The sequence below is a fragment of the Mytilus galloprovincialis genome, chromosome 7, assembly GCF_965363235.1.
Source record: "Mytilus galloprovincialis chromosome 7, xbMytGall1.hap1.1, whole genome shotgun sequence".
Taxonomy (NCBI): Eukaryota; Metazoa; Mollusca; class Bivalvia; order Mytilida; family Mytilidae; genus Mytilus; species Mytilus galloprovincialis.
In genome coordinates this window covers 50036171-50062406 of record NC_134844.1, presented here as the reverse complement: position 1 = coordinate 50062406, position 26236 = coordinate 50036171, and the positions used below count along the sequence as shown (strand labels likewise).

At 34.3% G+C, this 26236-nt stretch overlaps 1 protein-coding gene across 1 annotated transcript in view; it reads right to left on the bottom strand.

Annotated features, from left to right (window-relative positions):
- LOC143081739 (uncharacterized) overlaps positions 1-24875 on the bottom strand; it is an 87597-nt gene extending 62722 nt beyond the window's left edge. The window contains exons 1-2 of the mRNA XM_076257465.1: positions 24814-24875; positions 16607-16694 (exon numbers count right to left, since the gene is read on the bottom strand). Of these exons, the coding sequence (XP_076113580.1) occupies positions 16607-16685 (79 nt within the window). The 5' untranslated portion in view covers positions 16686-16694; positions 24814-24875. The remainder of the gene's footprint in view (positions 1-16606; positions 16695-24813) is intronic.
- Positions 24876-26236: the final 1361 nt, after the last annotated feature.

The window sequence follows — 26236 nt, the reverse complement described above, 5'->3', positions numbered from 1 at the left end:
TCATAAATCTAAAACAAACTGACAACGCCATGGCTAAAAATAAAAAAGACAAAAAGAAAAACAATAGTACACACGACACAACATAGAAAACTAAAGAATAAACAACACGAACCCCACCAAAAACTAGGGGTGATCTCAGGTGCTCCGGAAGGGTAAGCAGATCCTGCTCCACATGTGGCACCCGTCGTGTTGCTTAAGTGATTACAAATCCGGTAAATAGTCTAATTCGGTAGGTCATATTCATGAAAGGGAAGGGGATTGTAGTTACGACGTAAGGAACATATCCGATATCATTTGTGAAACGGTTATTCCATAACGGTCAACCAACTCGTGATGGCGTCCGTAAAATTTACGAAGGGATGATTTCAACTTCACCATTTGGAACTCTTGGTTTAATAGCTTCCTTGTGAGCAGCAAACCTCTATCAAGAAAATCATGATAGGAAATGCAAGCACGGGAATATCGTATCAATTGGGAGATATATACCCCGTATGCAGGTGCTGCTGGAATGTTGCTACTTAGAAATGGAAAGTTCACAATTGGAAAGCTGAAATCATCTCTTTTGTCGTAAAGTTTTGTTTTCAACCGACCCTCATTGTCAATTTCTAGATGTAAGTCAAGATATGAAGCCGACTTAACTGTATCTGTAGTATCCTTTATCTCTAGTTCGATTGGATAGATGCGTTCCACAAAGTCACCAAATTTTGAATTGTTTAGTGAAAGAACATCATCTTTATAGCGGAAAGTAGAGTTAAAGGATATTGCTAACTTCTTATCTTTCTTCCTAAGAAGTTCCTGCATAAAGTCAGCCTCATAATAATAAAGAAACAAGTCGGCGAGTAGAGGGGCACAGTTTGTTCCCATTGGAATGCCGACAGTCTGTTGAAAAACACGTCCTCCGAACGTAACAAATATGTTGTCAATCAAGAAATCAAGCATCTTGATAATATCAGTTTCAGAGAATTTTTTGTTTGAATCAGAGTGATTCTTTACAAAGTAGGATTTATCCCTCCCTAAGACAAGATACTTGTATCTACGTTGGCCATTCTTTTTTATGAAGCAAAGTAATATCAACTCTTTCAATTTGTCTTTTAGTTTGGAATGTGGAATACTTGTGTACAGGGTAGAAAAGTCAAATGTTTTAATACTGTTACAAGATGAAAGAGAGTTAGATTGTATGTACTCTAAAAGATCTTTTGAATTTTTAAGTATCCACATCTGATTCACGCCACCTCTAGAATAGGCAGTTTCACAATAACTTTGAAGCCCGTCTTTGATTGCTGATAAAATAGATGCTAATAATTTAGAAAGAGGTTTCGTGGAGCACTTGGAAGACCCAGCAATATACCGTTGTTTGTAAGGACACTTATGTAGTTTAGGTATCCAATACAGTGATGGAAGATCCAGTTCTTCATCTTTGGTTGAAATTCCAAAGGAACATAGAACAGACCTATGATTATCCAGGATTTCCTCTTTGGTAAGTGTCGTGAGGGTATATGTTGAGTTACCAAGTGAATTGTCAATACCTAAGTGTGTGACAAAATGTATGATTTTAAAAGTAGCTGTTTAAATCATAATAACATGATTTTCTGAAAGGAAAATGATTCTAGTTTAGGGTTTTACATGTAAAAAGATAGTTATTTAGTCAGAAAACATTAAATTAGACCTAAATAGCATGTTGGTCGAAGGTTATGTTGGACGTAACAGGACATTGAAAAATGAATATTTCCCCTTTTTATGAAGGCTTAGTTAATAAATATATAAATTTTTCTCTGACAGTTCATAAGATCTTCAATTAAAGTATATACTTTTGTTATTTTTTTTAAAAACAAACTAATAATTTTGAAAAATCTTAAAATATGTCGGACAAACATGGACATTTTTGGATGAGAATTTGTTCCATTTGCATCATCCAAAGTCAAGAACAAAATCAAAACTATGCTGTTTAAACTAATATCTACGCCTGGTGTTCTTCACCAAGAGGTAAAATGGTTCATTGTTAAATAAATGGATAAAATAAAACCATAAAAATCTGTTGGACGAACAGAGTAAAGATTCATTTGTTGTAGGACAAGAATAGGACAGAATATATTCCCTGTTGGACAAAGATAGGACGGAATTCATTATTTTACTGATCCAAATGGCAGTTTAAAAATGGGCATCTCTTCAGAAGAGACGAGGAAGGGTCTGATAACTGTTTTTAAATTTATGTGGACTAGTTAGTTGTAAATAAGTTTCTTTTTAATTATAATCATGTTTGTTAAAGTTTTTTGTTTCCTTTTTTTGCATGTGCTTATCTAGATCCTTAACTGAGGTTGTATACCAAATGTCAAGTGGCTATGATCAGTAGTTCATTAGAAATATGTTTAATACGACAATATTTGTTTCTGACAAATGGACATTTCTACAACATCAGACCCCCTTCTTTAAAGCTGAGGTATTATAACAAAATCTTGATTGTTCCTTGGTATTTTCTTTCTTTTTTTTTTTGCATTAAAAGAAATACTGAAAAGTGTATAGGTAAATTTTGTGACGCTAACGCAGGACGACGGATAGTGCCAAAGTGATCCCTAAATGTCGCTTCTGTGTGAACAGGAAACATTAAAACACTGTACAATAACTTCCTAAAATGTTATTTATTAAAAGTCGCCTTTGTCTTCCTTGGTCCATTGGAAAATCTGCAAGAACAAGAACATTTAAATTAAAAGAATCAAAATGACAAAATTCATTGCACACAATTTCTTTAATGAAAAACAACTATTATATAAATAAATTCTCTAAACCCTCATTTATAAACCTTATACTTTTAGCTATCAAAACCAGAATACACATGTGGAGATAATTTCTTAAGAAATTTTAGTTTCTGGTCATTTTATAAGTTCAGTTCACATTTTTTTTAAAGCACAAAAACAATGTACACCAGAAGACAAACGGGTTGTGCTTCGAATTTATTAATGATAAGAACTGCATATGAAAAGAAATTTCCAACTGCCTACTCTGTTCAGTTTTTGGCTAAGTGTACTGTTATCATGGTTATGAAACCCTACACACATTTTGGTTTATATAGACTAAGGTCTGAGAATAAAGATAACAAAAGCACAAAGGTTCAACTTTTCAAGCATTTGTCAAAAGTCAATCCTTATTTCCTCTGTAACTGTATCGTATGCCCTTTAGCAAATAAATCACTATATAGATTTTAATCTATTTATTTTACTTAACTTACCACGAAAGATGTAACCCATACTTCGACCAAGCATCTGAATGTCAGGAGCAGGCAAGTCCTGCACAATGTCCTGAGTAGAACAGGTAAAGGGAGTTTCATTAGACAACCAAATATTGCCTTTCTTTTTCTTAAAGTATAGTATCCATGGCCAATCAGTAACCTGTAAATATATATAAATATGTATCAGTGTGAGAGCAAGTTATCATCTGGCGACTGTTTCACAAAGCACTTGTAAGTCTTGCATACATAAATCCATAAGAAATGTTTGCAAGTCTCATGATTGCTATGTGAAACAGTTACCAGGTAATCTGCATATTAAGAAATGACCCAAATAACCCCCCCCCCCCCCCAAAAAAAAAAAAAAAACCCAGCCTAACAACTAACTAAACAGATATTCATTGGTAAATAAGTTGTTGGTTATCTGTTAAGATATTTTTTAGAAATTTGCTAATGGATAACTGTCCAAATTAAGAAACAAATAACTATTGGATAACTAACGAACAACTAGTGGATAACTAATGGATAACTGTCCAAATTAAGAAACAAATAAATATTGGATAACTAACGAACAACTAGTGGATAACTAATGAATAACTGCAAATAAATATAACTGCTAAAACAACTAATGAACAGCAAAAACATGTGTTGACATTTCAAACTTTGAACTTTACTTACAACAACTGGGAATAAATCATTGCCATGAGACACACAGAGGTACGTCCCGGTAGGATAGGTGTTGGAGAATACAAGTTATTTTACAGTTGAACATAAAAGTTTAATAACTTTTAACTAAACCTAATAACTTTAAAAATATTTGACCAAATGCACCAAAATTTGGAAATGTACATCTTCATTATCATGATTATATGACAATAAACAATTATGTTCAATGTTGTGTGTTGTATACTTTCTGAGTAATAAAGAAATGTACAAAGACAAAGATAAAGTGAAATTTTAATGTGGATTTGAAAACTTAGTTTAATTTGTTGTTGTTTCCATAATATAAAAAAGAAGATGTGGTATGATTGCCAATGAGACAACTGTCAACAAGAGACCAAAATGACACATACATTAACAACTATAGGTCACTGTACGGCCTTCAACAATGAGCAAAGCCTATACTGCATAGTCAGCTATAAAAGGCCCCGATAAGACAATGTAAAACAATTCAAACGAGAAAACTAACGGCCTTATTTATATAAACAAAAAATGAAGTATATTAAAGGACACTGAAAACAAAAGCATGATAAAAGTACATCAGTACTATTTATTACCTGGCAATCTGTCTATCAATGCCTCCATCAGATACTGACTTGACCTCTGAGTGGACTTCTGTCAATGGATCAGGCTGCATCAAATCGACCTCTGGGTTGATTTCTGTCATTGGATCAGGCTGCATCAAATCGACCTCTGTGTGGACTTGTCATTGGATCAGGCTGCATCAAATCGACCTCTGGGTGGACGTCTGTCATTGGATCAGGCTGCACCAAATCGACCTCTGGGTGGACATCTGTCATTGGCTCAAGTTGCATCAAATCAACCTCTGGGTGGACTTTTGTCATTGGATCAGGCTGCATCAAATGGACCTCCGGTGGACTTATCTCATTGGATCAGGCTGCATCAAATCAACCTCTGGGTGGACTTCTGTCATTGGATCAGGCTGCATTAAATCGACCTCTGGGTGGACATCTGTCATTGGATCCGGCTGCACCAAATCCGCCTCTGGGTGGACTTCTGTCATTGGATAAGGCTGCATCAAATCAACCTCTGGGTGGACTTCTGTCAATGGATCAGGCTGCATCAAATCGACCTCTGGGTGGACATCTGTCATTGGATCAGGCTGCATCAAATCGACCTCTGGGTGGACTTCTGTCAATGGATCAGGCTGCATCAAATCAACCTCTGGGTGGACTTCTGTCAATGGATCAGGCTGCATCAAATCGGCCTCTGGGGTGACTTCTGTCAATGGACAAGGCTGCATCAAATCAACCTCTGGGTGGACTTCTGTCAATGGATCAGGCTGCATCAAATCGGCCTCTGGGTGGACATCTGTCATTGGATCAGGCTGCATCAAATCAACCTCTGGGTGGACTTCTGTCAATGTATCAGGCTGCATCAAATCAGCCTCTGGGTGGACTTCTGTCAATGGATCAGGCTGCATCAAATCGGCCTCTGGGTGGACTTCTGTCAATGGATCAGGCTGCATCAAATCAATATCAATTGGGTTTACTAGAATCTCTAATGAATACAATGAAAAGGAATCCAAGTCAATGCTAGTACTTGAGTCATGACTATTTTCCACTAATGAATTGTGGGGTTCCAGTGCTCATCTCTCATTTCCTTTGTTCTTGTACTTGTACACATTAGATAAACAATATCACTGGATTTGGTCATCCTTGGGCAAACCTCTCTGTTAAGATGACTTCTGACAACTGGGTTTCCTTTTTGTGGATAAATTTCAAATAAGCTGCACTTCAATATGCTTGACAAAGTAAATATCAGCCATACATTACCATATGCTCCAAGTTTCGCAAAATTAAATGTATCTTCTCGTAGTATTCTTCTTGCTACAGCTGGTGTTATTCTATTACCTGCAATATAACTGTCAGAGTACATAACCAAATTGCTAACAATGTGCTTGTCTTCCCCAGTAGTTCCCCTATTCAAATAATATTCATCTAGATAGACATCTTCATGGGTAACAATTTCTATAACCATCCGAGTACGGACCTCTAAATGACTCTCCTCATTTCCATTTGCTTGAACACTACCTGCACGGGGAAGGCAGTTTCCATCTCCTTTCACACAGACTGGATAATTTACTATATGTTTTTTGGGTTCGTCTTGTGGCCAAATGTCTAGAGAAATTTTGTCAACAGTTTTGGCTGAGCTAATGACACTATGACAGGAGGATCCAAGAAATGGAATTTCGTCAATTAAATCAGTATGTCTCGTACATATCAACTGAAGCTCCTCAAATCTTGATTGCATTTTGGAAGTCATCATAGATATATTGAAAAACAGTTTAACGCATGTCATTGTCAACAGAAATTCCAACGATGGGCTCTATGTTCCTGGCAGGTTCCTGATGTGTATTTATTATCTGCCATTCCTCATGTGTTTCTTCAATCTGAGGCTCCTTGTGTGTTTCTACGATCTGACTTTCGTCAAGTGATTTTACGATCTGAGGTTCCTCGTGTGTTTCTATGATCTTGGTGTCATGTGTTTCTTTAATTTGACATTCCTCGTGCGTTTCTACAGTCTCATGGTTCAAAGCAGTTTCCATGTGTGTTAATGTTACTTTTCTTTACCCACCTTTTGTTTCTTCGATTTTGATTTCTGGTTCAATTTTCTAAGGTCATTTGTTAAGGTCTGTTCTACCCATTCATCTACATAGGTATTGTTTATTCATGTTCCTTGCTCCATGTCTAGACATACAACACATGTACATGAAACTATTCTTGTCTTGATCAATCCTTGGGCAACTGCCTTTACACAGTGAAACTGTCTTGTTCCAGGAACAGTTACAGCTTCGTTCCTTAGTGGCCTTGATCGTGCTACATCTTTCTTGTCAATCAACAAAAATGTTCTCTTAAATGTGTCTCCATCTTTCGTCAAATCTGAGGTTACAAAGGAGAAAATGTCTTCTGCACAAGAAAGAACATTTCCTGCTATTATCCCTCTTGTTATCGCAGATTTCACAACTCTACTTCAGCCATCACCTGGTCCTTTACCATGGCCAGACCCAAAAAAATGCCTCTCAACTTTAATCCCATCTAATTCTTCAGCGTATGAACTTATATCAAAGAACGGCACTTTGAACTTGTATTGACTGGAACATCCATCTGTTAATTGGATACATTGCTTAAGTGACAAGTTTTTGTTCGCAAGAAATTCACAGTTTTTAAAACAATGATCTACAAAATTTGCATCGTGAGTGAGGTCATCTGATATGTATACAACTTCGTGTGTAACTGTTTTCCCTAAAGCATCACTGTAGTACCACACAATTGGATGTATTGTTATTTGATCATAACACCAATGAGCACTCTGGCATTCATCTTGATATCCAGTGCTAAAATTTTCTGAAAGTCCATTATGCATACCATAACATTTTCTGGTATTTTTTCTTTCAAATTAGAAAATTGTCTGTATTGCCAGTTGGCTAGGAATAAGTGCATAGAAAATTCCGTCTTCTGTCAAATTTTGAAGTAGATTTTTAACATATGTGGACTTTGAAGCCAACACTTTTCTTGTTGAAACTTTAGGCTCTGTTATCTTTTTCGTCTCCCATTGATACCAATTGACTGTTTCATCTGTGTTTGCTATTACACCAAGCTCATGAAAATGATTGTCTAGTTGTTTAAACCACAAGTTTGGCACTTTCTCTGTATACACTGTAATTTCGGATCTTCACCTTTAGAAACTTCGCACATTGTAAACTTATTAGCTTCATATTTGTTAGCAACTGTTTTAATTGACTGTGTGCTGGGAATCTTGTTTGCAATAACTTTGTTGTTTGAGGCTTTTAACTTTAGCTTCACGTTTATACATCTTTCGCAAAGACAACTTCTGAATTTACCTTTCTTCAGGGGAACAACATGTTTGGGTGTTGAGGCCCAAAATTTGTTTCAGAAACCTTGACATTTTAATTTTATTTTTTAAAGGTTTGATATGCGGTTTTTTTACACACATTTAAGAAATGTTTTGGTTTCAAATCTTTTCCAACTTTTCTCTTTTCAGGATTATTGACTGATATGTATGGTTTAACAAAGAAATCCCTGACCTTTTGTGTTGACTCTATTGACAAGGCATCTTTTCTTTTCTTTCTTTCAGAGTCTGAATTACTCTCACGTGACCATTTCAGCATGGTACAATATCTTATACCTAATTCTTTTGACATTGTTTTTATTTTCTTATTTTTTCGGAGAGATCTACACAGTCCAGATACTATCAATTTTCTTTTTTTTCTTTATACTTTCTAGTATTTGATGATTTTTGGATATCTAGATTTTGTTTCAAAGACACCATGCTTTCTTCTAAAAAATCCAGTCTAGCTTTCTTTGAAGGTGTTAAATGTTTTTCTGAAAACAATTTCCTCTTTCTAGGTGTTGCGTTTAAGATACATGTTTGAATTAAGGATACAAACTTTTTTGGTTCTGAAGGCATTTTTTTCTTTAGTCTACTGAAGGCCTGTCGCTTTGCTGCATGTGTATAATCATCATCAACAAAAGCATCATTAATTTCGCTTCCTTCCTTTGGTTCCATTTTCTTCTGTTTTTTAGCTTTTGAAGTTCTGTCTCTTTCTCTGATTCTTCTTTTCTTTTGAGGCCCCAATTTTGCCCTGAAATAAGAAAGGTTATAATGACTAACTATGATTAAAATGATATGGGATAAATGTCAGAGAGACTAATATAAAGCCAATATTGCCCATATATTGCTATTCTTTTTTTACCCCATTAAATCCCCGTGGCGGATCCAGAATTTTTCATAAGTGGGGGCCCACTGATTGCCTAAGAGGGGGCCGGCTCCGGTCATGCTTCAGTGAATCCATATATAATCAACCAATTTTTTTCCCAAAAAGGGAGGGCCAGGGTCCCTGCCTCCCCCATAATCCGCCTCTGAATCCTTCGTACCTGTAATTCCTCTTAGCATTTCTCCACTTTCCACGTTGTTTTTGTTTCTGGCTTCTAGTCAAAATGCATGTTAACTGTAGGTTTTCTTTCTCTGTCTCTTTACTTTTTTGTTTCTCTCTATATCTTCTCATTCTTTCTCGAGCAGTACTCCTATCTCTTCAACACAAATTATGTGTCTAGAGTTAACTGGTTGTAAATTATCAGATCTGCTTTGTACATAATATATATATATATATATATATATATATATATATATATATATATATATATATATATATAGAGAGAGAGAGGGAATTTAAGTTACATTTAAAGTAAGAATATGGATTACATACATGTGCTGTACAGACAACATGGATTAAACAATTGAAGTGCTTTTCTGGATTAACATTCATCAGACAGGCTAGATTTAAGCCAAGTAAGTGGAAAACAAGTAAATTTCAATCAAAATTGCAAGCTTAAAATAAAATCTACAGTAGCGTTTCAAGACCATAACCCAATGATTATTTTCTATGTGTATGAATTTTGTAGGGTCTTAGGTTGTGACGTCACTTAACATGCTTGAGATATTCCATGTTTCATTATATAACTTGCTTTCTACACATTCTAACTTTTACGTATGCGTATAGATCTAAAAGTATGCCAATATGATTTTTTTTTTAATTTTATACACTTATCTGTATTTTACTCACTTGCATTGTTAGCCAATATATAATAAATTTTTAAATCTTATAAATTTATTTTATTACTTTCTTTTACCTTTCAACCTGTGCAGGTGTTCTTCTTTTCCGTTCCTCCCTTTTCCTCTTGGCCTCAATTTGTCAGTAGGTTGGATCATTTTTTCTTTGGTCCCTCCATCTTTTGCAGTTCTTTTTTGGCCCCTAATTCCTTAACTGTTGAGACCTCAACTCCCAAAATCAATCCCAACCTTCCTTTTGTGGTCATAAACCTTGTTTTTAAATTTCATTGATTTCTATTTACTTATACTAAAGTTATTGTGCGAAAACCAAGAATAATGCTTATTTGGGCCCTTTTTGGACCCTAATTCCTAAACTGTTGGGACCAAAACTCCCAAAATCAATCCAAGCCTTCCTTTTGTAATCATAAACCTTGTGTTAAATTTCATAGATTTCTATTTACTTATACTAAAGTTATAGTGCGAAAACCAAATGTCTTCGGACGACGACGACGACGCAGACGACAACGCCAACGCCAACGTGATACCAATATACGACCAAACAATTTTCAATTTTTGCGGTCGTATAAAAAGTGGACAGGTGTCCAATAGTATAAAAATTAATTTATCTTGGGTTGCTTTTTTATCGTCCTGTGGTAAATAATGATAATGTTCAGGACGAAAAGAAATTAAAAATAATTATGAAAAGGAGGTCCTAATGTATAGCCCGTTCGGGATAAAGGTTGAAGAAATTATGACTCACTAAATAAATAGGTTATATTGTATTTAGGTAGAATATAGATACGTACAACAGTCCACCTACGGACCTCTTTTTAAGCGCGCAGAGAGCGTTGTATCGTCTATACACGAACATTGGCGGATCAACTTGTTATTAGGGAGGGCACTACACCCACTCATGCTACAGTGTTTCCCTATATAATCAACCACATTTTTCCTACGAATAAAAGGGGGGTTGGATCCCCTTATGACGAGTGCTATAATATTTAGACAGGGTCATAACTAGGCCTCAGAATCAAACGAGGCAGGCGTGTAGGTGCCACAGTCTGCGGTAATCAGGTAATGGGGGAACCAGGGATGACACCACCGGCCGAAAATTGTAATATTACGGGTCGAATAATTTTACACCCGTTTTTGTAACGAAAAAGTACATATGCTAGCTTTCAAAGCAGGCAGACAAATACTAGTACTTGCCTAGAATCTTGTTCCATCAAACATGCATCCATTTACAGAAGAGTTTTATGTTTGAATGTAGAAAAAACGGGAGACCGGACAAGTGTGTGTGGCCAACGCTTCATTAAAAAATAACACAAATTTTCAATAACACTTCATAAATGAAGCCCTAAGAGTGGATCCTAGTTATTGTATGTGAATGCTAGTTCGATCTTTCTTTACCAATTCGTGTTTGTCTTTTTTTTTTTAAGTACATTAACAAAATTCAGGGGGGAAAAATCACCGTTAATTACATTTTTTTTGTCTTTTTTTTTTTTTTTTTAGAAATTTAAACTAGAAAAGTAGTTTATGGTCAAGCTCGGATAAAAACCATGACAAAAAACGAGTGAAACTTATATAAAGTACTTTTAATCAACGAAAAAAATATCCGAAATCTGAATATAAAGTACGGCCAATTAAAGCTTAATTTTGACTTTAGATCTAAGTCTCAGACAAGAACTCTGAGAACAAGAATACGTGTGAAATGTTTTTTAACCAGTTTTATTAAATTTATTTGACTTCACATTTGTATTAAAATCAAAAAGTTGGCCAGCATAGGATGAGCTACAAGAATGCCATATACATAGATATAGGAAGATGTGGTATGAGTGCCAATTAGACAACTCTCCATCCAAATAACAATTTAAAAAAGTACATTTACTACTACACTGTTTACTGTTGTTTTTTTTAATTATTTTAGGGATAACGGAAGTGCTATTTATAGATATGCTCTATATTTAATTATTTGTTACGCCCCCTATAAATATTTGACCAGTCCGGTTAATCACCCCAGACGCTATATTTAAATATATGCGTCTGCTACGCACCGTGATGCGAAGCAACAATGGAGAGCTAGCAGAAAGAGCAAATTTACCTGTGCGGAATGTGAGTAATCTTTAAGGTTTTAAAATCTTTTAATTACATTAATTTGTTGTTTAGCTGAATACTTACACCATCAGAAATTATTTTTCATGCAAAATTTGTTAAACCGCGGATACATCATTTTCAATTCATCATATTTTGCATTGGCAAAAGCTAATATTGTCCGGTATAGAACCAGTCTGAGGTTGACAAAAGGAAGTAATTTGTTTTAAAATAGTGTGTTTTGGTTAAATATACTTGTACGACTTTGACCCCCGCAGAGCTATAGAAAAACAGTACATTAACGGGTGTTACACGGACTCTTTGGACTAATTCGCCTCGGACCTTGACCTGACTACTCGTGCAGAAAAACTATCCGGCAACGGTTGTTACCGGCCTGTTTCTTTGTTACCTAAGTCCTTTGTATTTTATCTAATACATATTGGAATCACATATTAAAAGTTTCAAACAATGAACACTGACAAAGGCAAACTTGACACTTATTTCATTTAATAAACGGCCTAGCCACAATCAGATGTGCATTTTGTGTTTCACATGAAGTCAAAAATGAGTATCACCTCAGGGAAAACCTCTTTTGATATTTTGGTTCAAAAATGGTTTAAATTATGAAAAATTGCCATCGTTAGGCTAACACTGGAAGCATTTATATAATTACATGCAGTTTTTGAAAGAAATATTTAATATTTTATTAAATAAATTGTGTTTAAAAACTGTAAAATTTTCTTTAATGGTTGCCTTCAAGACATGGTCACCAGTGACAGATTTTTGGTCAATGACAAAGACAACAAAATATGTTTAGAACTATTGAATATCAAACATTTTAATTGAAAAAAAAATAACAAGAACATGTTTGACTCACAGTTATTTCAAACAACAGTAGCTTTCTTTGATCATTAATCTTATTTGATAAAACTGTATCTAAAATTATCTATAAATAACAACATTTTTGGTGTATAGAACATTAAAATAACTTGATGCATATTCGTACAATAAACAATCAAACTTAGCAATACAATTTATATGTTTTGTGTACGGACAAGACATGGTATTCATATTTAATGAAATGCATTATTAAAACCTAATTTTGATAAAGCTGAAAGTGTTCTCTTGAAAAAAAAACCATACATTTTATCAGGTTTATCTATCAAATGATGCTTAACTTCCAGGAAAATGGAAACAGATACATTTTGATAATGTCTACGGACAAGACATTTTATTGATATTCAATTAAATGCTTTCAAAGATGATTGTTAAAGTTAAGATTAAAAGTTACTAATTAAATTTTAAGCTGTGTTTTTTAAATTTTGGAAAATATAAAAATGTACCCATAATTCTTTACATATCTCAATAATTTACTGATTAAACCAAACTGAAGACACATTATTTTAACTGAAATCCATATATCTGACTGCTTAAAACAATCAAACTATTATTAAATCTCAATTTTGACATAGTTGAATGTGTTCTCTTAAAAAAATAACATACATTTTACCTATCAAATTAGGCTGAAATCAAGGAAATTGAATACAAATATATTGTGGTAATGTCTACGGACAAGACAATTTCAGTTAAAAAAAAATCTGTTAGAATTAATTGTGACTACATTCATGTTGAAAATACTGAGTTTTAATTTGAATACTTTAGATAACTTTCATCACCTATAAATAAGATTTAAGGTCAATAGCAGACAAATAATTGAATGTAATACTTGCTAAGTGTCTTGTCCGTAGACACTTCCTCGTCTGCTTTTAATACTGAAATGCAAAAGATAAAGTTAGAGAGAGAGACATACTTTTTCTTCATTTGATTTAGTTAATCTTTTAAGGTATGCATCAACTGGAATAAACAATATTGAAGTAAAATAAGGTATGCTTTTTATGACTTATAATCTGACACTTTTTAAAATCCACTCCTGTAAAGTAATTTTACAAAAATTGAGAACACTTAAATTACCATTTATTTATTAAAAATAAGATATTTCTAAGTTTAAACAACACATAGGACTAATTAAGACCCATAAAGCCAAGCAATATTGATAAAAAGACATGTCTACGGACAAGACATGTGTCTACGGACAAGACATTCTGACATATTTTTGAATTTTTTCCTCTATTAATAGATGGTAGAAAAAAATGTTAGTAGTGTTTTCATATCTACAAAAGAACAGGAACTTAGCAATGCAACATTAATGTAATTATGCTTCCAGTTTACTAGGAAATGCATGTCTACGGACAAGACATTTTTTCACTTTATTTGTATATCCAACATTGATGGCATATATCTCCAGCTAGGGTACTGCAATTTTGATAAATGAGGTAGTTTTTGATAATGTATATACTAGAAGGGAAAACAAAACACATATTAACATAAATTTGATTTATTTTTCTCTTTTATCACTACACTGAACAAGCTAAAAACAAAAGTACAAAATTTCATAACAAACGCATAGTATTCAACTTTTTATCATAACTTTGTAACCACTGAAGATTTTTAGTTGCAACAACCAGTAAAAGAAAGAAGAATAAATTGTCTATAACAGTGAACCAATAATGTAATTCAAATTAAGTTCACTTATTAACTATCAATTGATAAAAACAGGTAAATTTTAAATGAAACAACATAACGTGTAATTTTGCCCATTTTCAGCGTGTATTTTAGTGTTTTTTTTTTTCAAAACGGTAACACCTATACATGATATTTGATATTCATTGTGAAACCCTACATTCTCTTCTTCAGTTCAAAGATGTATTACTTATGTCAAATTTATCTTCTTGTCTTTACAAGCCTATAACAAAGACCCAATATGAAATGCACATCTGATCTTGGCTATGCCGACAGGAAATGAAATAACAATAAACAACAATTAGTTTCATTATTGTCAGCCTTTCTATATGTTCTAGCTGTTCTTTTGCTCATTCTTTGTGTGTAGTAGACTATCAAAAGATACCTCGGCCCTAAAAATTGAAACAATGGCCGTCTTTTCCCTCAGAGCTCTTCAGCTCTTTGATTTCAGATTCACAACTCAACAATTTCATGTTTACCGAAATATTTGGGCGGGGTATCATCAGTAGCTCTCACTTTCACTGATTGTTCATGATTTATATGCTCTTTATAGACCCTGTAATTTGAAAAAAAATAGAAAATGAAATATTCTTTTCTGTTCTATTCTATATGCAGATTTCGAATTGAGTATATACTTAGAAAGTATTCGAACTACCTTAGTCCTATGTTATGATATATACGTAGTTATTTCTTAAAATATGTTATAACATAAACGAAATATTATAAAACAGACAGTCACATTTTATTTTACCCTGATACGCTGATACTTGATAAGTGTTGGACTTATGGGTAGTTGGATTATTGGGCTGTCAGAGCAATGGTTTGTCGGACTATTGGGTTGTCGGACTAATGGGTTGTCGGACCAATGATCTGTCGGACTAATGGGCTGTCGGAATAATGTCGTGTAACCGTTTACTTGACACTGATTCCGAAAATATATGGTTTTATATACTTTGACATTAAATAAGTGAAAAAAATAGCTACTTAAGAAAAGGTAATTTCCGGTTTTTTTTCAAGGTCAATTGGCTTGCAACCTATTTAAAGCAAAAAGTCCCATGACTCTATTATGTATACACATGAGTTAAAAGCAAAGTTCAAAATATAGAACGTCAAATAAAATTTTGACCTTGACCCTTATTACGTAACAAGGACATGAAACAAGAGCCTCAAATACAAAGACCCTATGTCTTAATTATATATGATAAATAAGATATATAATATCACCATACGTGTAATGTTGAATATAAAAGGGGAGAAAACTCCCATTAAATGTCTCCGTATCATTTCAACTCAAATGTACGTTTTGCGACATGTCCCAACTAACAATTCTGTAAAATATTGTGTTGATATCTTATAAAATTTCTTAAAGTTAGTGATAACAATAATAATCAAAATTTTGAACATGACCTGACCTTTTAACATTGACCATGTTGATCTTATTTTCATTTTTATGGACCAAGGACCTCAAATCAAATGACCCTAGGCCTCTATCACTAAGTCTTGTGGTTTTACAGTTACAAATACATTTCACTTATATCAAATACAAAAGAGGAAATAACTCTCATATGGAATCTTTCTACGGCTTCGGTCAAAATTAAAGGAAACATCCTGAGGATATAGCGAGCAAATTGGATAAATAAATTTATCAGTTTCTTATACATTTGCGAAGTTTTAGAAATAGCAAGAAAAACAGTGTTAGGAGAGATAACTCGTACATGTAGAAGTGAATTTGATAGTTTCAATATTTCTAGATTCAAATGAACGCTTGGATGATCATGGGACATGGGTTTTTTGTTTTTCTTATTAGAAAATTTTTACAACCGAAAAATCATCGAAACCATTTTCTTTAAGACAAAAATTAGGACAGGTAGGGTTACTTGAACCACACAGTCATATATTTTGATTTGACCTTATAACCTGGGAACAGTATAGGTGTAATACCACCAAATCATGGTACGTCACATCCGAAAGTAGGTCGAAAAAGAAATATTCCCTTGAATTTGACAGTTGTAGGTAAATAATCCTACATTTTATTGCAGTAAAACATTTCTGTGTGACGGTGTCATAAACATATGTCTTGGGTTTTTCAAAACACCATTATTTTTTATTTGGGATTTCTTTAGAATATTTTGTAATCATGAGGTTACATGGTGACTTAACCTTGTACACAGATAAATTAAGGGAGAAATTTGATTGGTTAACTTCCAATGATGGTTATTTTCTTAGTTACAATGAAATGTTATGTGAATTGTTTTCTATAGTACTGGACAGGATAAAACTTTACTCATGGCAAGTATTTCTTTATTTGATAAATTATTACAAGATATATGTTTTTGAAAAGTGCAAATTTATATATTATATGCACCTATATGTTCCTGTTTATATAACCCAAAAACTTACCCACATTGCCGCCAGTTGTCTCTTTGAATACTTGTAGATAAAGAATGATCGACAGAATGACTTGTATAGATGTTCTCATTCTAGCAACCTGTTTAATAAAAAAACACACTTTCTATTAGGCCATGGAAAAATAATTCATGGTTTCCCCTAATCCGACCGGGTCATTGTTTTATCGCCGGGTCATTTTTTTTTTTTTTTTTTTTTTTTATTGCACTGACAACAAAAAGTGTTGGAAATATGAAAGATTAAAGTTCCGCTGTAGAAACAAAACATATAGATATAAAATTATGCATGGTTACAAAATTAAAAAAAAGCCTGCCTGCCTGCCGGGTCTTTAAAATTTTCCCATGTTAGGGGAAACCAACATTTAATTTTCCATGGCCTTAAACCTGTTCCGTAATAAAACAGGGATAAAAGGTATACTAAATTAAGTAACGTCTAACTCATTGGTGTCTTTAAAGAGTTATCTGCCTTAATTCCAGTCTCCTCTATTCAGTAAAGGGTGCTATAAACAGTTTTGTATAAAAAATAAACAGCTGCGCCATGAGCGCATGATACCCCCGACGTCTTGTGTGGAAGTTTTATGCAATAATCATAAATAGTTTCTGAGAAAGTTTTAAGCAATAACCATATATTGTTTTTGAGACACGGCGGGACATTTTTTTACAAAAAACTAAATATATCACTAAAATAAAATTTTGAATCAAAAGCAAAAAGTATACAGATCTTTAGATTAATATAACAAAGAAGTGTGTAAAGTTATAAGCAATAATCATAAATTATTTTTGAGATACGGCGCGACATGTACATATAAAAAAACCCTCCCCTGTTTAACAAAATACTCAATAACTCCAAAATAAAGTTTTGAATCATCGCCAAAAAGTATACAGATCTTAAGATTAATATAAAAAAGAAGTTTGTAAAGTTTTAAGCAATAATCATAAATTGTTTTTGAGATACGGCACAACATGTAAAAAAAACCTCCCCCTTTTTTACAAAATACTCAATAACTCAAAAATGAAATTTTGAATCATCACCAAAAAGTATACAGATCTTCAGATTAATATAACAAAGACATGTGTAAAGTTTTAAGCAACAATCATAAATCGTTTTTGAGATATGGTGCGACATGTAAAAAACCCCTCCCCCTTTTTTACCAAATACTCAATAACTCAAAAATGAAATTTTGAATCATCACCAAAAAGTATACAGATATTAAGATTAATATAACTAAGAAGTGCTTAAAGTTTTAAGCCATAATCAAGAATCGTTTTTGAGATACGGTGCGACATGTTAAAAAACACACCCCTGTTTTAGTTACAAAGTGCCGTAACTCAAAAAGTTTTAATCTTATTTTCATCAAAAAGTATACAGATCATTTGACCATCATAAGAAACAACTATCTTAAGTTTCATGAAATTTGGATAAGTCGTTTTCAAGTTACGGTGCGACATGTTTACGCCGGACAGACAGACGGACAGACGGACGGACAGACAGACGGACACCGGACATTTGTATACCATAATACGTCCCGTCAACATTTTGACGGGCGTATAAAAATCGTTTTTGAGATACAGTGCGACATGTGAAAAAAACATCCCCCTGTTTTAGTTACAAAGTGCCGTTACTCAAAAAGTTTTAATTTTATTTTCACCAAAAAGTATACAGATCATTTGATCATCATAAGAAACAACTATATTAAGTTTCATGAAATTTGGATAAGTCGTTCTCAAGTTACGGTGCGACATGTTTACGCCGGACAGACGGACGGACGCAGGACATTTGTATACCATTTTGACGGGCGTATAAAAAACTAGGGGTTATCCCCCGACTAAAAATAACCATGGAAGAAAACCCCTGTTTATTTACTCAATTGGTTAAAAAGTATCACGTTTTTTGTATTTGATTGTAAAAATCAGTTAGCTTTCAATTAAAACAGATTGAATGATTGAAATAATTTTAAAAATTATATTAAATATACATGTTTTGAGGGGAGATAGTCCGAGATTACTCTGACGTCCAACGGCTGTTTTGCCAGACAAGCTGGGGCCGTGGGACGTCAGAGCTCGTCCCATATCAAAAAGTGGATATTTGCCCACCCAAAATAGATGCGCTGCTTCGTCGCTTCTGATGCCGACTGACGGCCTTGGAATTATATAAATCGGGCATCAATCTGTTCATTTTTCATTTATCTTTTCATTTATGTAAGTTTCACCTACCTACCAACTTTTATTTTTCCATATTTTAACAGTTTTCACAGAGACCCATCGATTTCTGCATTTTGACTTTTACTTTCAAATGGACGTCAAGTTACGAGAGAGGAGGCTTGTATAGGGTATATTGGGATACGGGATATTTGCCATTTTAATTTTAGGGATATGGGATATTTGTCCTAAAAGTAAATGGGATATGGGATATTGATGCATTTATAAGGATATTGAATTTTTAACATGAAAAAAAAAATAAGTGGAATTAAAAGTTAAATACAGAAATATTTACATCTCACTTGATAAAATTGCCCAAAAAAGTTTAATATAAAAGGTCATTTTAGTGCTTTGTTGATTTTAATGGAGTTTATGGTCGTTTTATTTAAAAGTCATCCAAACTCAAGCGAAAAGTATTGATCTATTTTCGATATTTATATGCTCATATGTACTGATAATTTTAAAAGTATTTGTTTTGCTTTCCATACTTCGTTCCTTATTGTTAATTTTCCTTTTTTGGATGGTGGTGTGCCTTAAGCACTATCTTACGGTATTTGTATATAACAACACCTCCGATATGCCCGTGTCTGTTGTAACGTTTTGGATTTTAATGAACGAAATCTATGTATTACTGGTAAATTATTAAGTCAGGGATTTCGTTACCACAAATCACTTAAAATCTTTACTAAATTCTAGATTTGGTTTTGAAGCACTTTGGTTCTACCTGTAGAAAACTTATTTCAAATGGGATAGCACATCCTCATTTTTACGGAGATGTTGTTTACCGTGCCATTGGATGCTGGATGTGTAATGATTGATAATTTAGTCTCAGATGCATTACTTTTTATTAGTTGTAATTGGCTTTGAACTATAGCTGTCAGTAACTGCGAGTACTCTCATATCTGTACTTAGTGTCTTTTTGTTGATGGGATGTACAAGTACTCGGTCACGTCCACTCTCTGTTTTTGTTAGATGTATTTCTATTTGTATCCATCTGATGAGTTAAGTCTTTTTCAACTGATTTGTATAGTTCGTTCTTATGTTGTATTGTTACACCACTGTCCCAGGTTAAGGGGAGGGTTGAGATCCCGCTAACATGTTTAACCTCGCCACATTCTGTATGTATGTGCCTGTCCAAAGTCAGGAATCTTTAATTCAGTGGTTGTCGTTTGTTGTTGTGTTACATATTTGTTTTTTGTTCATTTTTTATACATAAATTAGGCCGTTAGTTTTCTCGTTTGAATTGTTCTACATTTGTCATTTTAGGACCTTTTATAGCTAACTATGCGGTATGAGCTTTGTTCATTGTTGAAAGCAGTACGGTGACCTATAGTTGTTAATTTCTGTGTCACATGGTCTATTGTGAAGAGTTGTCTCATTGGCAATCATACCACATCTTTTTTTATATTATATGCTCATATGCATTGATAATTTTCTTGAAATAATCATAGATTTTCGTTAGATGTATCCATCTGATGAGCTAAGCCTTATTGTTGTCAATGATTTTATTTGTTTTGATGCCTTATACTGACTTATATGATTACAGGATATTTTCTAGTGTTTTACCTCTTATTTTTTACGTGGCGAGGATCTTCAGAGGTCTACGTTTCACAGATTGCTCTGATGTGCAACGGCTGTTTTGCCAGACATGCTGGGGCCGAGGAACGTCAGAGCACGTCCCATATCAAAAAGTAGATATTTCGCCGTATAAACCATGTTAATAACGAATAATTACTAAATAATCAATGTAAATTAATATATTTTCTTTCTATTACTGGTGTTGTGAGGAAGGAAATTAAAAGAAAGTAACAAAAATATTGGGATCTATGTAATTCATAAAGTTCAACATCACAGAGTCAAATGTTGTGTTATTTCTTTGCAAAACAAGGGCTGTGCAAATTTTGCCTGCTGTAAAAATATTGAAACAGTTAAGTGTAATGTAGGTACATTAGCAGAAATCTTTCTTGTGTTAAATTTTGAGTTATTGAACTTGCATGCTAAATATCCACTTTTTGATATGGACGTGCTCTGACGTCCCACAGTCTCAGTTTGTCTGGCAAAACAGCCGTTGGATGTCAGAGCAATCTCGGACAAGAGACAGGGTTGAGTCCTTCTGTTCTTTTCAACATAGGTTAACGTGTAGGATGAAGTTTCTTATCAATGAAAGAAGAATGCTATCAAAATGAAATTTTACAGTCATATTCATCACGGTTTGAACTATTAAAAAAAGTCTGAAATTAGACCCCTTACACTTAATTTATCGTTGAAGATCACAGAAAAAGAAATTGTTATGTACAAGGCTCTGAGATGGAACACTTCATCTTTTGGACACATATATTCTTATTTAACACTGGAAGTATGCACTGTAAATTTCCTTTAACACAGTTTGTTTTCCCAGTCAAAATTGTTGACATTGTGATGATGAGGAAAAAAATGGGATTGGGAATGAATTTATAATGATTTTTTGGGATATTTCAAAATAGTTTTAGGGATATGGGATATTTGTGAAAAATATTTATTGGGATATTAGGGGTAAACATTATAGGGATACAGGATATTGGGATAAAAACTTAATGGGATATGGGATATTGATACTCCCCCTAAACAAGCCTCAGAGAGTTCGTGGCCTCGAGACTCAAATATGCAAATTTTGTAGGAGATCGATGTTTAACATATAGTAGCCAACCACGATTTTTCACTTCCTTTACACGAGATCGGTATTAAGCATTTGGTTCCGACCACGAGAACAATCGGAAGCTCTCAGACATTTAGATAACTTGCATCGTAAATGAACGAGGTGTTACATTATGGTCATTTGCATAAATCATCAATGTTTTCTCGTGGTCACGTGATAAGGCAAAATACAGAAATCGATGGGTCTCTGTGAAAACTGTTAAAATATGGAAAAATAAAGGTTGGCAGGTAGGTGAAACTTACATAAATGAAAAGATAAATGAAAAATGAACACATTGATGCCCGATTTATATAATTCCAAGGCCGTCAGTCGGCGCCAGAAGCGACGAAGCAGCGCATCTATTTTGGGTGGGCAAATATCCACTTTTTGATATGGGACGAGCTCTGACGTCCCACAGCCTCAGCTTGTCTGGCAAAACAGTCGTTGGACGTCAGAGTAATCTCGGACTAGAGGGGAGACAACACTGTAAACATCATGTTTTTTTGGCAGTGAAAATTGAAAACTTCCTTGCAGCCATTGTAGCTCTTTTCGGAACAGGAGACCGTATCCTGAAACAAGATTTTTTTGAAAGGCCAGGTAAAAACCTACAAATTTCATACAGTTTTGATTATGAAAAATGTGCATGGATCATGTCTTCATGGCTGTGCACATGACCTGGTTTCAAGTTTTTTATGTTAAAATTAGACCTTTTTTCCCCATGTTCATTGGATGGAATGTTTTTAATATATTAAAAGTACACATTATTTTTATTTCATTATAAACTAGAGAACATTCTGATTCCAGTGATATCTAGTTTTATACGAGTATCTTTATTAATCAGTCCACCAATAAGGATGGTCCTTCAAAATGTGACGTCATAGAAAAAAACTCTTGATTGCACCCAAAGTCTAACTTATGGATGTCTCTAAAGTGTTATCTCCCTTTATTCCAGTCTCCTCTATTCAGTAAAGTCTCAATCGGCAATCCTCGGGTGACTCCGCTTCTCTCCTTAATTGAGGTACGGAATCGGCCGAGTTGTGACGATTGGTAAAGTCTAACTTATTAATGTTATCAAACAGTTATTTCCCTTACTACAGGTACACGACTACCCTAAGTAAAGTCTAAGTTATCAATATGGATGTCTCTTAAGAGGGACAAAAGATACCAGAGGGACAGTCAAACTCATAGATAGAAAATAAACTGACAATGCCATGGCTAAAAACAAAAAGACAAAACTAGTACAGAAGACAAAACATAGAAAACTAAAGACTAAGCAACACGAACCCCACCAAAAACTGGAGGCGATGCCAGAAATTTCGGAATGCAAATTTACGTCTAGAAATAGGTGCTGGCTTATCTTTCGGTGTTAAGTTACTGTTTGAATGTACTGTTTGAACATCAATCAACTGGCATATACGAGGGTAAGGATGGGGCTGTTTGAATGTACATTTTTGTACACAACAGCAAGCAACTGGAATAAACGAGGGTAAGGATGGGCTGTTTGAATGTACATTTTTGTACACAACAGCAAGTAACTGGAATAAACGAGGGTAAGGATGGGGCCGTTTGAATGTACACAACAGCAAGCAACTAGAATAAACGAGGGTAAGGATGGGGCTGTTTGAATGGACACAACAGCAAGCAACTGGAATAAACGAGGGTAAGGATGGGGCTGTTTGAATGTACACAGCAGCAAGCAACTGTAATATACGAGGGTAAGGATAGGGCTGTTGGAATATACACAACAGCAAGCAATTGGAATAAACGAGGGTAAGGATGGAGCTTTTTGAATGTACACAACAGCAAGCAACTGGATTAAACGAGGGTAAGGATGGGGCTGTTTGAATGAACACAACATCAAGCAACTGGAATATACGAGGGTAAGGATGGAGCTTTTTGAATGTACACAACAGCAAGCAACTGGAATATACGAGGATAAGCCTAAAGGATGGGGCTGTTTGAATGTACACAACAGTAAGCAACTGGAATAACTGGAGGATTTTAAAAATAAATAACTCAGCCTTGATAATCACAAAAATAAATGGTTTGTTCTGTGGTAGTTAGAAAATAAATGAATAACTCAGCATGTCTAATCAAAAGTATGAGATAGCACCAGATTCTTCATAAATTCATCTTTTTTCCCAAAAAAAATCGGGATACACTTCCCAAATCTTTTGATAATAAAAGTATTAATATTATTTAAATATACTTGAAATGCTTGAAAATTGGTTTCATTTAACTTGAGGTATATTTTCTTAGGAACACTTACCTCACTTTTATTACAGGGCCGTAACTTAACATTGAGGTACATGTACATGCCTCATGTAGGAAATTTCAAAACCAAACGCTTGTCTCCATATCAAATTGTGTTCACGGCGAGTGCCTCGCAAGAAGCAAGTTCTGTTCTCCCTCAGACGTAGCCCCTGATTTTTCGAGATCAATGTTTCTTATTTATTTGTCTTTTGTTCATTGATTACCCTTCTCAGGCTTCTGTATTCTGTTAGTGTTGCATTCCTTTTGTAATTTATTAATTTTGTTATTAACTTTATCATCAGGTCTCAGGCATGACACGGGTTATGTTCTTCTCATATATGTTATGATGGTATGATACTAAACCCCTAACGGGAAGGATTGTGCCTGATATTCATATGATTAAATCATAATCTTTCAGTCAGTTTAATTGAAGTCTGGAGCTGGCATGTCAGTTAACTGCTAGTAGTCTGTTGTTATTTATGTATTATTGTCATTTTGTTTATTTTCTTTGATAACATCTTCTGGCATCAGTCTATGATCAGACTCGGACTTCTCTTGAACTGAATTTTAATGTGCGTATTGTTATGCGTTTACTTTTCTACATTGGCTAGAGGTATAGCACAGGCACTTGTTTCTATCCATACGAAGGTCGACTATCCATATAAAGTTTCTATCCATACGAAGGTCGACTATCCATATAAATATATATGGATAGTCGACCTTCGTATGGATAGAAACAAGTGCCTGTGAATCAGTCCCTTGCTTTATTGAAAATGAAAAATCTTGCTTCAATACTGCAGAAAATAGATCACCTGTCCTCTTATAAAAATAAATAACCGATCCAAAACAAATCCTCCTGCCCCCCCCCCCCCCCCCCCCCCCGGGCCCCCACCCCCATAATATCAAATGGTCGTCCCCTTATAGAAAATCATAGCGAAATCCTATATATTGCGAGCCCCCTTAAGTGAACGCATGTGTTGCGGGATATAATAATAAACGACTTTTGTGAAACGCTAGCCTGAAAAAAATTGCTGCCTGTGCATTTTAACAAATGTCATAAAAAAGAGATGTCTTACCGACTTTATTGAATACCGTCCAAATTTTTCTTCAGTGTCGTCAAAGCACTGTACTACCCATTGTTTATGACGTCACATATAGATATGGGAAAACACCTTGTGACGTCTTTATGATATCTGTATCTGTAAACGGAATTATCTCCTTCAAAGGAGCACTTCTTTTCAGAATCGATTAAAAGCTCAAGTTCAAGACTCAGACTATGTTTATAGGACTATATTAACAGAGACTTACGATATACAAAACGTAAAAAAGAATACGTCACGTGGGATGCATGTTGGCTACAGTTGCTTTTCGTTTGCTAGAACTGAGGTAGGGCCATAACTTTATTTCAAAAAGTAAAACCCTAACGGGTTAAAATGATCCAAACGTAATATAGATATATAAACATATATACTACATTATCACTTAGTTCCGACACCAGGGTTGACAGAGTGACACATAAATCTGGACGTTAATGAGGCCAGTTCCGGGATACGGTTTTCAGACGAATCTGTCATGTGACTTCCATCACCACGTGACAAAAATGTATGCATAGAAAATTCCTACACATGTTGAGCAAACGGGTGAAAAAGTTTTATCTTATACTGCACTAAATATTTGGGAAATTAAAATCTTAAATGATGGTCACCCTCCCTCACTCATACGACAATCAAGAGTATGTACTTACGGAACATTAATTATTTCTATACTACCCTACATAATGACGTTTATGAAAGTGCTGGAAACTTTCAATAGAGCAGGGATACAGGCACGCCTTCTATCTGGTAAATGACGTCATAAGGCGTGCGAAATTGACGATCTTTTCCGGTGAAAGACGTGATTCCAGAAATGACCTAATAGGTGCCACTCAGCGTTATACGACGTTCCAAATAAAATTGCGATTTTGACGTTGTTCCAAAGAATGCTTTATTTTATTTTTTTTCAACAATAGAACTTTAAAATAACAATTTGACTATGATGTGGTTTGATATGATTTAAAACCTGTTTTGTGTATAATTCATCCTCTTTTGTTTTCAAAACTCTGAAATTGAGTTTGATACTATATGAGTGAAACAAATGCTGAAAAATCCGAAAATACCTCTTCAATCTTAGCCCTGACAAGCGTGCTTGCGACATATCACATTGTCTATCGATCATGACAATAACCTTCGATGTCTTATTTTCTAAATTTCATTTTACTATCAATGATTGTGTCTTACATGTATCAGTTTCTTCTCTTTCTTAAATTTAAGCAATGTTCTCTTTGCCTGAAGACGTCTCCCTTATCGGCTAGTGAAATTGTCAATTTTTCGTTTCTTTACCCCTGTTATACTTTTCGATTTGTTTGCTGAGCGGAGCGAGGCGAATTTTTTTTTGGGTAAAATTATTGAAATATTCTTCTAAAGGGGGGCAATGTAGGTATTTCGAACTATTGTGAGGTAA